The 15,050-nt window shown below is 36.3% G+C and overlaps 1 protein-coding gene across 1 annotated transcript; it reads right to left on the bottom strand.

Annotated features, from left to right (window-relative positions):
• Positions 1-630: 630 nt before the first annotated feature.
• LOC123529178 (uncharacterized) lies at positions 631-6,947 on the bottom strand. The gene is made up of 3 exons (XM_045309401.2): positions 6,510-6,947; positions 3,982-4,212; positions 631-3,312 (listed from the first exon to the last, which is right to left on the bottom strand). The coding sequence occupies exons 1-3, from the start codon at positions 6,802-6,804 to the stop codon at positions 3,092-3,094; spliced, it is 747 nt and encodes a 248-aa protein (XP_045165336.2). The 5' UTR covers positions 6,805-6,947; the 3' UTR covers positions 631-3,091.
• Between the last annotated feature and the right edge of the window lie 8,103 nt (positions 6,948-15,050).

The following is a 15,050-nucleotide window of genomic DNA, read 5'->3' as shown; positions in this document are numbered from 1 at the left end:
CAGTTGTATTTTACGTTTGATAAAAAAAAACCTTCTCTGATTCACGTCTAACGTTATTTGAAGTAAGTCGTGTTAGAATCGAAATGATAAGTATCTAAATAAGGTTTGTAGTAGATAACCCTCGTTTGTCGTTCTTATGCGTAGAAATATATCACTCAGGCCTTCGGCCTTCGTGATATATTCATACGCATAAGAACGACAATCTCGGATTATTCTGTGACAATCTGACTAAAGTACATCTCCTATTACGCTACGCATAGGATCTGAAAACGACCTATTCATTGCCTCGTTCTGACGGCCCTTTCACCAGCCAATCAGAGCCTAGCTTACAATATCTTGCAAATCTACCTCTAGCATTGACTTTTGATATTTACAATTCTTATGTCGAAATATATCAGATAGCCGGTTAGCTCAGTCGGTAGGCCACTTGCTTTGTAAGCGAGGGGTCCCGGGTTCGAGTCCTGGAATAACTGCATATTTTTCTTACTCTTTGACAATCGAATAAGTCGCCTGATTGGATAACATAAAAATAGCAATAATGGAAATCCAAAATATACAGAAGACGAATGTGAATGGGTCGTTCTCAGATCTTCGTTTAGAAGATCAAGTACTTTAGTCAGATTGATTCTGTGATAACCTAATTTTGATACGTATTATTAGTATTACCATTATATTTTCAATAACAGTCAGTTTCTAACACAGAAAAATAACAAATGTGGATACAAAAAAAACCCACTGCTGATCAGAAGGTGAGATAGTCTTTGTATAAACTTGTTGTTTAGGCTTCTTGTAGATATTTTCTTAGTATTATTAAGTATATCAGCAGCTCAAGGCCAGAGATTTAAGATTGTGAAGTTTGAAAACAGGCAAGTGTAGTATTTATGCCTTCCAGACTTCCACAAAATCTGCAGAAGTTAACTTTAAAAAAGAGTCAGGATATGTGAACTCTATACAGAAAATATAAACCCTGTTTATCACAATATGTACTGTGAAGTTGTGGAATGCTCGAAGGTGATATTTCTATTAAAACTTAAGAAAGAAATTTTAGCAAAATCATGTTTTAACACTATTTATACACGACGGGCGGTTATGCGTCGGGCGTAATGATTTCTCGAGGACGCAGGACGTGAAATTATTTTGTACGATATATAAGCGTTCGAGTGTATAAATAGTGTTCAAACACAAGTTTGCTATAAATTAATTCGATTCTTATATGTCTTTTATTGTAAAATTTAGAATAGAACTGTTTCTTGGCGCATATATGGCGCCAAATGGTAGGTCGTCTCGCTCCTTGGACCTGAAATGGTAATACCTCTTACAGAATTGTACCATAAGGGCGTAAATAATGGCGAATTATACTGCACAGCTAATTGATAATCAACTCCGTATATTGAGTAAATTAATCAAGACACTCGTGCTATACGACATTTCGTTTTAAGTAAAATATTTGATCAAATTAGAACGCACCTTTCCTCGAGATGCGTACATGACGCTAAATATCACGTCGACGTAACGTCAACTTAATATGATCCGAGTATTGCTAGTCATATTAGACTAAGTTTTATATTAGTATGCAAATGTTAACAAAGCGTCTCAGCAGTAGATGCGTGCGTATAGTTGTTACGCCACAATGCATTTCAAGTGATTCTGCAAAACCAGGAGGGCATTAATAAAACCTTTAAGAATATATAAATCTACGACGTAACTGCGGCTGGGTTAAATCCAATGTTGTACGATCAGATTAGATAAGGAATAATTTAAATTGTCTGTGACCTCATAAAAATTTTCAGTAAAGCTTCAAATCCAATTAAGAAAAATTGGTCACATAACCCTGAAGTATGAAAATATGGGCAAAATATTCAGTACCACGTCTCATTTACACCGAAATGTAAATATGCGGCATGTAATTAAAACTTTTATACCTGCTGGAGTTACAGGGATACAGCAAAACCAAGGACTCAGACCCTATCAGTCGCCCCTTACGTCCATGCAATGGTAGCGGTTCCAGTTCTTTTTTCATACACAAGTTGTCTCAGAACAACATGTGGCATGTTGGTTTTAAAAAGCTTATGATTTAATGTTCAATTTACCCATTATTCTAATTAATCTAATCTTTAAACATTGAGACCAATTAAAGGGACATGCCTCCAGATCAACATCAAAATCTTGCCTTTTCAAAAACAGATGAATATTAGATATCGAGAGTGATAAAACAGTATTGTTTAAGTATATGATATCAGGTACAGCAAAATTTCTTCTGTTTTATTTTATTTTTCAATAGCATGCCTAACGGCTTTTGATAGTTTTCTATATGTTTGATTGCCTGAAGGAGTGCGGCTGTAGATATGAAGTTCCTCAAACTCACAAACTCACCTTTAATCTTCCTTCTGTTACAACTGCTTACTAAAGAAAGCCTTTTTCTTAATTTCGAAAAAATGTCTGGAGGCATGCAGCTTTAATACCATGCCATTTAAAAATATCATATAGTAATGTAATGATACTTCTTTATAAATGGTCAGCGTAATGAACATCTGTTTCACAAAAGGTCATCAGGAACGCTGATCAACTGATGTTTCAAGAGGGAATAAACCTTTTCGTCACAAAAGGTAAGACCGCTGATCACGTGATGTCTCTAGGCAGATAAACCTCTACTTCACAAAGGGTCAAGAACGCTGATCACCTGATGTGTCTAGCCAGAATAAACCTCTGCTTCATAAAGGTTTAGGAACGCCGATCAACAGATGTCTCTAGGCAGAATAAACCTCTACTTCACAAAGGGCCAAGAACGCTGATCACCTGATGTGTCTGGCCAGAATAAACTTCTGCTTTATAAATGATTAGGAACGCCGATCAACAGATTTGTCTAGGCAGATTAAACCTCTGCTTCACAAAGAGTCAAGAACGCCGATCAACAGATGTGTCTAGGCAGAATAAAACTCTACTTCACTGAGTCAGGAACGCTGATCAACAGATGTCTCTAGGCAGAATAAACCTCTACTTCATAAAGAGTCAAGAACGCCGATCAATAGATGTGTCTAGGCAGAATAAAACTCTACTTCACAGAGTCAGGAACGCTGATCAACAGATGTTTCTATGTGGAATAAACCTCTACTTCACAAAGGGTCAGGCCATTCGGATTATTGTGTATAATCTTCAAGAACTTTCCTGTCACAGGTTGGGTGCACGTCACTTTGGTCGGCGGAGAAGGCGATGCTGGGGGTCCGACGAAGGTTGCACAATCTGTGCCAACATTGTTGTCGGCATCCTGTCTTGTTGACGATATCAGCAAGCGTAAGTTCGAGTTCCTTTCATCTAAATAGAAAACAATACTGAATCATATTCAAAATCATGATGTATGAAAAGCCAGTGAGTCATGCAAAATGCCATATACTTGTTGCTAAATGTCGATGCTAAGGCGTAAAAAAATGTTTGTTTCCGGTATCCGGACCTACCCTAAATTTTTGGCCCGACTCTAAATGTTCTTATGGCCTTGGAGAATATTTTTCTCAACTTTTTGACAAAAAGTTGCAAAACTGTACTTTTATGCTTTAAACATGATCAGTGGTGTTAGAAATCAAATTACTGGTGCTCTAAAGGCATAACTCCCTTATTTGTTTTTATTTTTCGACACGAAAACAACCCGAAAAGTCCCACTTAATAAAAAGAATCAAATAAAAAAAAATACCGACCTACCTACCCTAATTTTTTTTAGCATGTTACCGGAAACAATTTTTTTAACGCCTAAAACAAATGCTAAATACTTAATACTTAATGCCAAAAGTTGAATGCCTATTACTTTATGCTTAATGATGAACGCAAAATGCTAATACCAATATGAAATACTTGTTGCCAATTAAAACATGACCATTTGTAAATTTTATACTTAAAGTATAATATATTGTTCTGTTATTTTTAAACTGGAAATCGATTATAAAACTGAAATTATTCTAAAATATTTTACTCTAGTTATATATCTCTTACTTATAGATGAATCATTTCGGAAGAAGAGGAGAACATAAGACACATCTGCCACACGCTCAAACTCCATACCCCAGAACGAATTGCCACTTGCAGTGTGAGCACAGTGCAGGTGGTCATTGGGTAGATCATTATTGTCGCGGTTACCATCAATGGCGTAGCTTGCTGAGAGTGGACCATTAATGTGAGTAAATGTTGACATTTGCCATGCATCCACACCACGAATGATACGATCTGAAGACAAAATATGACCGCTTACATTACTGTCGTAAGAAGAATTGTTACAGTGGTGTGAAAAGTAATCATGTTTTTATGGAGCAAGTAACAGTGATACGCACCGATTATAATATAATTGCTCTTTCAAGGTTAGGTGCTGATCAGGGATTTGGGTTTGGTTAAAGTAATTTCAAGGAAGATTCTGGGACATACCCCCTATGTAACTATACGTCAAGTGGTAAGATTGGCAAATACTTGACACCTACTGGTGTTTGAGTGTAAATATTTGAGTCATTGACGCCTTTTTGTGTGTAAGTTTGCAATAAAAAACTATTTTCTCAAAATGATATTTTTTTAATTTGTACCACTGTAACAGACACTGTTAACGTTAGAACTCTACTATTAATTTACATAATTATGTGAATTAAATGCTTGTTATTTAAAGATAGACTATCTACCATTTACACACAGGCATAGATAAATGACAAAAATATCTGACGCGTATGGTGGCTGATTTCTGCCATTTCGTGTGTTCGTGTCGGCGAGGCGAAATGTCGAAGTAACGTAAACACGAAAGGTTGAAATAATGCTTATGTGTCGTGTATTCGCCTTGCCTTTCGAGGCGAATACACGAAGTAACGAAACATTGAAGGCGAAATAACGAAATTTCAGAGGCGAACACACAAACTTTTTATTAATCACTTTTCGTGTCGGCGGGTATTAAAACTTCGTGTTGTTGCCCTTCTTTTGTCGTGTCTTTGTGTATTCGTCTCGAAAGGCGAAACTCGAGCACATGACAATTGAACTGTTTTCGACCTTTCGTTACTTCGTCCTGCCGACACGAACAAACGACAAATGTTTCGTGTAGGGTCTGCCTTAATACAGTAATGTACAGTAATGTAACGTAATGGCACAAAATGGGGCGTAATGTAAATATAAATTTAATACCAGAACTAAAATACTTGAAGAGCGACATGTTTTATTGCACATGAAACATTTTATATCATAAATTGAGAAGATTGTTTTGTATAAATGGTAAAACACATTATCTAGATAGCATTCAAAGCTCAGGTCGGCGTAATGATATGCCCCGTAAGACTGATAGAAACTTAATGTATGTACACACTTTATACCAGTGATAAAATATTTACACAATGACATCTTTTATGGAATATAAATCATTATCTTTCATATATCTAGGACAAATATTACTTTATATTTACGGTATTACACATTAGTTAGATAACATTTAAAGCTCAGGGTGGCGTAATGATGTCCCGTAAGACTGGTAGAAGCGTAATGTATGTATAAACTTTTAAGTACTTGTGTATTTTTCGCTATGTCAAAAACCATAACTTCAGTCTGGCTAAGTGAAATCCCAAACAGAACACTATGGACAAAAACTTCACATGCTATGTAACAATCTCTTAATGTTTACTGACTCTAAGTCAAATACTTTCTGAGATACATGCGACAAAAACTTGTATCCTATTTATGCATATTTTTGACAATCAAGGGCCATAACTGTGTTCTGAGTGAAGAAATCCCAGATGTACAACTTCAAGCACTGAATAATATTCCTATGTTTCATGACCCTTGGTGAAATTCTTTTACGGATAATTATGTGCGACACAAAATTTATGCAATTTTATGCATATTTTTGACTAGTTCAAGGGCCATGCCTTTGCTCTTACTGAGTGATACCTCTAACAAAACCCCAGGTACACAAGTCCACATGCTGAATAATGTTCCTGTAATGTTTCATAACACTGGGACAAATAATTTTTAAGATACATGCGACATAAACTTCGGCTCTTATTATGCATAAATATGACTAAGTCAAGGGCCATGACTCTAGTATTGCTGCTTGAGATCCAAACTAAAACCTCTGGTGCATAACTATCCGAGCTAAATAACAATCCTGTTAGGTTCCGTTAGTCTTGGTCAAACAGTTTTTAGATATGAACGAGACTTGTTTCGTTCAGAGAGCGGTTGGGGTTAGGTGTTGGTCTAAAATCAAACTGCCTTTTTGTTACAATTTATGAAAGTTTAACAAGATGTTGAATGTGTATCAGAATGTAGGCAAAAAATAGGCAAAATAGATTATATCACTTTCTATAATTCTTTCTTCATTTTTGTTCTATTAAAAAGTATACATTAGACAGGCAAAGGAACAAACATGTCCTTTAATTACCTTTAGGAATAACCCTCACCGCCCCATCCACCCTTAATTTATGTAAACATAAAAAGAAAATCATATATGATATAACTTTGCTCTAAATCTAAGAAGATATTTACATGGAAAATATACAGACCGTTGTAGTAAACCCGCCAGCTGGGCTCAGTTGCTTCTGCCGGAGTCAAGACCCTTGGAACGTTGGGTGAAAGCTCGCATTTGCCCGTATCCATTTTATGGTTGACAGATGTGCACTCCTTCGTATCATCACACAAAGCAATACACTGTATTTTAGAAGTGTTTAAGTGCTGCCCAAAAATGTCAGAATACCGAACATTGTCTAACAGAGAATATTTGTGCCTTCCCGGACTTACAAATGGCACAAAAACGACAAGCATTGCATAAAGCCCAAGCTTTCCCAAAATAAATGCCATTCTTGAGTTTTTCCTTTCAGTCACACTAATCCTTACAGTTTTCTTTTATTTTCTTTGTTTATATTCTTTCTATTTCTTTGTTTAACACACTTATTAGTAACAAGATTAATTGTTTTGGATAACGAGTGCCAGCCGCAACATGGTTTTATCCTTGGCAACGTGAGAGTGAAAGCTTAGAGCGAATTAATCATTTATTATTTAAACTACAAACACCGTACCTTTTCTGATTGATTTACAGATATCGAATTCCCACAAGGGACAATTTGTTCTTTTGTATGATTGACTGATGGGGACGTCTCAGTTCACATTTCTTACTTCATACTTTACAATTTCACATCTAAGATTAATGTCACATTTCATATTTAAAAACTTCACACTTCAAATTTCACATTTCTAACTTCACATTTCACAATTTATATATGAGCCGTACCATGGGAAAACCAACATAGTGGGTTTGCGACCAGCATGGATCCAGACCAGCCTGCGCATCCGCGCAGTCTGGTCAGGCTCCATGCTGTTCGCTTTTAAAGCCTATTGGAATTGGATAAACTGTTAGCGAACAGCATGGATCCTGACCAGACTGCGCGGATGCGCAGGCTGGTCTGGATCCATGCTGGTCGCAAATCCACTATGTTGATTTTCTCATGGCGCGGCTCAATTATCATATTTTACAGCTTCGTAGCTTCACATTTCACATACTTATTTTACACTTAATATCAAAGTCATTTATTTTGTGAGGCGTTTATTTTCTCCATTTTTTTAAAAAGGCAAAGTGCTTCCTACAAAACTAAGTGCACGAAGCATTAAGTTTTATCATCGTATCTTCGCCATCGTACAGGTCTTCGCGCTCAGCCGTTGTAGGTTCGCACTTCGCTTGGTCCTTTATATTCGTGAGACGCGAAGGTACAACGACGCGTGCTTTCTATATATTTGGTATGGCGGAGGTATATGGCAAAGCGCAAATCCACAATTGCGACACATGAAATTTTACCATCGTACCTTCGCCATCACAGCCTCGCTCATAATGTTTCGCGTATCTCATTATAAACGCGAAGCAGGAAGCTACTATGGCGAAGTTACCATGGTGAAACACTCGTGCTTTGCCATTTTCGCTTCGCGCTTCGTCAACGTACCTTTATGTTTCAAGTTTATCGAGGACACGCGAAGTGTGAAGTTCGAATGAACGTACCTTTTCGTACAAAGATAAAACGAAACGCAATGTGCGCAGATATGATAACACAGCGCGATGCTATGATGTTTATGCGCGAAAATACGATTGTAAAACTTCGCGCTTTGTGCTTCGCGTATATAGATGGTAGTGGAAAGTGCAAAAGTACATAACTTTTTAAATTCACACTTCGTGTTTAACACTAAAAAGGAACTGACAAAGCGCAAATCCAGAAGCTATTATAGCGAGGCTGCGATGGTAAATATTAGTATATGGAAAACAATATTGACGTTTCCGGAACCATTGTTATTTAACGGGGAATAGGGACGAGTATGCAATAAACCTGTATATCTGTATATACATGGTTATAACATTAGAGCTTGGTTAGATAAAGTTTTGTTTTTAGTTATCTGTTTTAGTCTATCAATTTACTTTTTTACTGTTATGTTGCTTTTGATATTACATCTGTGGTTTCTTTGCAGGAAAATGAAACTAAACATTAAAATCATCTGACAGTCAGTCTAGACAAAATGAAAATGACCCGAGAATCAAAATAAAAAAGATTTGCAAGTATGGTATGTATATATGTACATTTGAAGCAATTTATTTTTAGCGAGTTTTTACGGAAAACTGAAACGTCATGACAATTATGGCATGCGCGGTTTGGGGAAGACTAACTGACAGTTTTTTATGGTAACTGTAGAATCAGCTTTGGCTACGCACCTTAGCACGGCAAAGCAAAACAAGATTTTAAGCGGGGCATATCCTTTGCGGCATTTATGAGTAGTGGGAATCGGTTAGTTAATTGAAACAACGATAGAAGCAAAACTTTTAGGGTATATCGGGCAACCGTAAACACAGGTATTTATTTCTGGCCTAATAAGATCTCGTTGTTGGCGTACATGTTAAACAAAATAAGACAAACTTGTTCGGTAATTAAGCTTTCTAAATATATGTCAAAATATATGTTTCAACCTCGGGTTTTCTTATTTTCACTAGGCTTCGTTTCATTATATGGTTTTAAAGGATCTAATGAAAGATGAACAAATCGCTTTAATTGATTTTGTTATTTCAATGGAACGGTTTCGCGCGTGGTATTGAATAATTTAATAATTGATTTAGCTATGATACCGGTAATACATTTTGCGTTTTATTCTCTGGTTAAAATTGTTGGATTTATCGATCCAAAGCTTGTGAGAGCTTATGTTGCTCGGAGTGGTCTGGTCGACAAAAGATTAAATTTATCTTACCTAAAACGGCTGTACATGCCAACATGGTATGAACTACTGTATAATAAACTTGCTGATAGGGATTCGCCATTAAATTTCTTGTTGTAGTGTGTTGTCGAAATATCATGGACAATATTGTGTTACGTTATTCTTCCATTTTGCGGCAATACCAAGGCTGCCGTCTTTTAGAGTCTAAACCGTGGCTTCTGTCAGACCCCGGTGACTGACGTTCAATGCTTTGCTAACCTACTTCAGACACTGCCTTGTGACTTGTCAACAAGGTGTACGCACTAGAAAGAGAGTGAGAGTGAGAAGGGAGGGGATCTGAGAAGAGGAGTTGAAGTTTGCGGGGGAGGGGTTGGGGAGGGGGAGGGGTGTTCCAAGGACAAAACTGGTATTGAATGTCGTAGTAGGGGGGATCGTCTCTGGTAAATCGATATGAGATGTCCTTGGGTCGTAACATGGTAAAACCGATATGGGATATAGGGGGAGGAGCTCTTCACAGGGCAAATCCAAAATGGAATATCGAGGTAGGAGTGTCGTCATAGAGTAAAAGTGATATGGGATGTTGAGGGGTCGTCATAGGGCTAAGTCGGTATGGGATCTCGGGGCTTTGGTCGTCACTGAGTAAAACCGATATGGGATGTCGGTCGATCGTAACAGGGTAAAACAGATATGGGATGTCGGGGCGGGATGTTGTCATATGTTGGATAAATCCGACATGGGGTGTCGTGCCGGATCGTCTCGGGGTTAAACCGATATGGGATGTCAGAGTGCCATCATAGGGTAAAACGGATAATGAAGCCTGCGTTTTAGGGGGTGGGGGATGGGGATCGTTGCGAAATTAACCTGATATGTGATGTATTGGGCTGGGTTGTTACAGGTTAAATCGATATGAGATATCAATGAATACCTTCCTCAAAAAGGAAGTCTGTCTTAAAGGCTACCAGTATTAAACAGCCACTTGTCTAAGCAGCAAGTAAGCTAAATACAAAATATACGTTCTTGATGCAATTTTAACTTGTCTTATGCAGCCATCTGTCTTAAGCAGCCAGAGTGTACCACCCCTGTGGCTGACTAATTAATACGGGTTTGTCTGTTCAAGTTCAACATTTGCATATCTACACAAATCTCTGTTTTTCATGTCTCAAAAATCAGCATTGACATTGTTGAAAGTACGCGCGAAATTCTTGCAAACATTTTAAACTGATCGAGTAAGTGAGTTGTATTTTATGGCGAATCGACACAAAAGGTCATATATCGACGGGGAGAAATTGAGTAGGAAACGTAAACTGAAATGAATAGATTATGTAAAAATACATGTTGTGTTAAAATATTAGTTGTGAATAAATCAATATTGCAGTTAAAGTAAAAATTATAATTGATGTTCATCTGCCTGTCTGTTTTTAAAAGGATAATATATTGTCGACAGAAATTGTTTCAAACAACTCTTCCAATGCCTGAACTTAAATTCTGCACTGCGTCATGGAGTGAAGTCCACGCATTAAAATATGTAAAGGACACTGCTACGGACGCTTACGAATAGCCTACTCATTACTGCGTCAGGGAGTCTTCCGACTCTTTGGCTTAATGTAAAGCATTGGACTAGCACCCGGATCTGAATCCCGCCACAGGCAGTTGGGATTTTTCGTCATAAAATACCATTATCTTCCATTTCTGTTACGCCCTAAAACTTGTAAGATCGGGGTTCGTCCGGGATGTGGACTTTATCTTGGGCCAAAAATGGCACTTTCTATGTGAAAATGGTTTACACATCATCATAAATGATGACTTTTTTGAAGAGAGACAGTGTTACGGTCGCTTAGGCAAAGCCGGTAAGTTTAAAGCCAGTCTGTGACAACAGCGTCAGGGAGTCGACTCCTTGATTCAGTGGTTAGAGCATTGGACTAGCCACCGAGTGACCAGAATTCTAATATTCTCTACGTGTAGTTGGGATTTGCGTCATAAAATGCTTTGCTCTTTGATTTCTATTACAGCTTAAAGTCGTAACTCGTCCGGGGATACGGACTTTATCTCGTGCCGAAAATGGCATTTTCTTTGCCAAAAATGGTTTATACGTTAGCATAAATGATGACTTTTTTGTAGAGGGGAAGTGTTACGGTCGTTTACGCATAACCTGTAAGTTTATTGCCAATATCTGACAATTGCGTAAGGTAAGGGAGTTGACTCTTCGTCTCAGTAACACAGCGACCTGGGTTCGAATCCCGTCACAGGCTGTTGGGATTATTCGTTGTAAAGTGCTATGCTCTTTGAATTGTTACGGCTAGTGAGGGGGTGGCTTGCTTTAACATGATTTTCTTCCACATTTCTAAAGAAAAAGCATGTTATTTTAGGATTCCAAAATAAAGGAGAAAGATTAACTTATGCAATGGTACTACTTTGATACTTTTGTGCAATTTCCTTTGTAATAAAAGGAATTGAATCAGTTCAAACTCTTTATAAAATTGTGAATTCCTGTTCTTAGAAAAAGACGAAACTATATTATAAGAAAATTTCTTCAATTCAATGTATAGATCGATAGTTTTTTTTTAGCATGCTAGTTAATGTAATAGTAAAGCAAAGTGTACCTTGTCTTTACGTCTTAGAGGAACAAGAGAAATAACTCTTACGTATTAAAACTGATACTTAAAAAAAAATCATGTACTTGCATGCTTCCAAGTCCTATAACAGCGCTGGGGTTTATACGACCTTTTAAGGTACAGTTCCTGGGTAGCATATAGGTGACTAAAATTGTATATGCGAGGCAAAATGTCAAAGCGTCGTAAAATCCAATCTTATATGTAAAATTAGTCCAAATCCTGTCCAGATCAAATTTAAATCCAATCAGAATAAATTCCAATATATTTCACAACCGTTCAAAAGTAACTTTAGTATATCTAAAAATTATAATTCCTCTCTTCAAAGATAACTTTAAATCCACAAAATTTTAGTAAATCCTTCAAATAATCCTTCGAAATATCAAATATCCAAAAGGGCAATATTTTGTTATTAGGAAAGACAGGAAAGTTTTCATATAAGTTCTAATCTAAAATCTGGAATGTTGTCAGATATTACATTATTTAATGTATTATGGAAGGTTCCAGAATTTTCATGTAACACTAAGAATAAAAAGAACATTCTGGAAAAATCAAGGATATTCTTTTCTAAAAATAATTGTTATACAATGGTTTTCAGTATTAAAGTAGGATATTCTGGAACACAGTAGAAATTAAAAGAACTTATTTACATGATGTCTGAAAAACTAGGTCAGTAGATATTGACTAATCAATAAATTTTCAAGGAGGAATCTCATATACATAACACCACCCCACATAAAGAAAAAGAAAGTTTGATAAAACTTTCTTTTAATTTTACAACATAATACGAATAAAATATACGTACTGCATGAAAAAGAAATATATCATTTTTACAATTATAACCATATACTAAATGACAATATTTATAAGATATAGAATCCTCAGCTCAAATCCGTGATAGGGCATCTGTAAATGTCTATAATGTTGTCTTTGCCCTTGATATGCTGAATATCCAGGTTATACTCTTGGAGTAAAAGACTACATCTCAATCATCTCTGATTTTTGTTTTTTATTTTGTCAATGACAGTGAGAGGATTATGGTCACTGAAGACAACAATATGGTAGATGGACGCACTTAAATACACTTCAAAGTGTTGAATAGCCAAAATAAGAGCTAGACACACTTTTTTCAATAGTAGAGTAATTTCTCTTTATTAAACTTTTTTGAGAAATGGCAGACAGGATGATTAATTCCAGAGTTGTCTTCTTGTAGCAATACCCCTCCATCACCAATATCACTAGCATCTACTGGAAACATGAAAGGTATTTTTCAAAATTCCATGCCAAAAAAATTGGTTCATCTTTGAGTATGGCCTTCAAATATTCAAATGATTTTTGACATTTATCATTCCAGATAAATTTTGACTTTTTAGAAAGGAAAATTAGTTAAAAAAAAAAAAATTCGGACAAAATTTCCGTAATATCCAGCCCTACCGAGAAAACGCATAAGTTGTCTTTTGTTGAACTGGAAAATCAGAGATTGATTCAACCTTAGCATCAATGGGTTTTACTTGAAACTGTCCCACAACATTGCCCGAAAAGTAACACAAGCTTTACAAAATTCACTTTTTGATAGATTAATTGTCAACTTTGCTTCACTGACTCTCCTGAAGAAATCCCTGTTGGTCTGTAGATGCTTTTGCCAAGTGTCATGGTCTATGATGACATCATCAATGTATCTATCCCATCCTTTAAGTCCAGAAGTAATGGAATTTACAAGTCGTTGAAATGTTGCAGGCGAGTTTTTTTTTATACTGAATGGCATAACTTTGTTATGAAATAATCCAAACGGTTTAACCATGACTGAAACTTAGCTTTTTCTGTGAGAGGAACTTGCCAAAATCCTTTTAACAAATCAAATTTCGTTACAAATTTTGCATGTCCAATTATATCAATACAATCATCAACTCTCTGTATTGGAAATGAATCAGCTTTTGTGACGCTGTTAACTTTTCTGTAATCTGTACACAAGCGATAAGATTTGTCAGATTTTGGAACAAGAGTACATAGAGAACTCCAGTCACTGTTATTTGGTTCTATGAAATCATTGTCAAACAAATATTTGATTTCTTCTTGTAAATGTTTCTGTTTTGTAGAATTCATTCTGTATGGATGCTGTTTGATTGGCGTAGAATCTTTAAATTCAATGTTGAATTTTGTCAGTTCTAGAAAGTATATCTGGAAAAAAATGTTCATATTCATGGATAACTTGTTTCAGCTGTTCTCTTTGTTAAGGGTCTAAATGTGAAAGTTTTTCATCCAGGTGTTGAAGAATGTCTGAATTCAGAAGTTTTATTTGACCATGGACAGTGCTGTTATTTTGTTCAAAATCACATTCAGTTGAATTTTCAATTTCCTCACTAGCAGGTAAACTAACACGAACAGGATGTAGTGTCGTGAATATCACGATTAGTGAAATTTATGATTCCTTGCTTTTCTCCTTTTGTGTTTATTCTATGTATTGAGTGTTCTGTGGTTACAAATCTGTTACTGTTCAAAGTGAATCAGTCGGTGGTTAGAAATAAAGTTAAGGTGTTGGAGAAAACGTGAAATTCAGCAAAAGTAAGTTTATTTGTGAATTGTTTAAAATTTATGTGTCAAAATGGGTGAAAGTAATTTGCAATATCTTAAGGCAGTACGAAAGAGGTATTTTCATACATTAGAAAAGGAGATTGAAAACTGTCGGAAGTTATTTGAAACTGAATATGAATACGAAATGTTGTCGGAGCACAAGGCTGTAAGGAAATCTATAGCAGAGTGCAAACTTAAAAAAGTACTTACATTGAGAAACTTAGCTTGCAGTCTGAGAAACTAGCAGAAAAACTAGATCAATCTGACGATGAATTTGCTCAGGCTATCGCCAACGATGATACTTCATTGTGTGAGGAAGCGTGGTCAGTGCTTCATAAGCTTCAGGTTTTGGAGAATGAATTGAGTGAAAGCATAAAAGAAATGGCACAGGATGTTTCGCAGCCGCTTCATGTCCCGGAGGAAACAGCTGTTCAAAAGTTGTGTGAAATGCAAATGAAAATGCAACAAGAGTTTTTCGAGAAGCAGCAGCAGAGAAGTGAAATGCAAATGAGAATGCAACAAGAGTTTTTCGAAAAACAACAAACGAGAAAAAGTGTGGATACTGTGAAGTTACCAAAACTGAATATGATTTCATTCAGTGGAAACCGGATATAGTTGATAGAATTTTGGGATTCATTCGATAGTTCAGTGAACAAGAACGACAAATTATCTCCAGTTGAT

Source organism: Mercenaria mercenaria, chromosome 13 (assembly GCF_021730395.1).
Source record: "Mercenaria mercenaria strain notata chromosome 13, MADL_Memer_1, whole genome shotgun sequence".
Taxonomy (NCBI): Eukaryota; Metazoa; Mollusca; class Bivalvia; order Venerida; family Veneridae; genus Mercenaria; species Mercenaria mercenaria.
Note: the sequence above shows the minus strand (reverse complement) of the source record. Positions and strands in the feature narration are given on the sequence as shown.

Bases quoted from the DNA above. Each gene is read 5' to 3' on its own strand.
- LOC123529178 (XM_045309401.2), bottom strand. From the start codon at position 6,804: ATGGCATTTATTTTGGGAAAGCTTGGGCTTTATGCAATGCTTGTCGTT. The intron at 4,213-6,509 runs GTCTGTATATTT...TTTTGTCTTCAG, and splicing joins CTGGCGGGTTTACTACAACG to ATCGTATCATTCGTGGTGTG. The intron at 3,313-3,981 runs GTAAGAGATATA...TTTTCTATTTAG, and splicing joins CCGAAATGATTCATCTATAA to ATGAAAGGAACTCGAACTTA.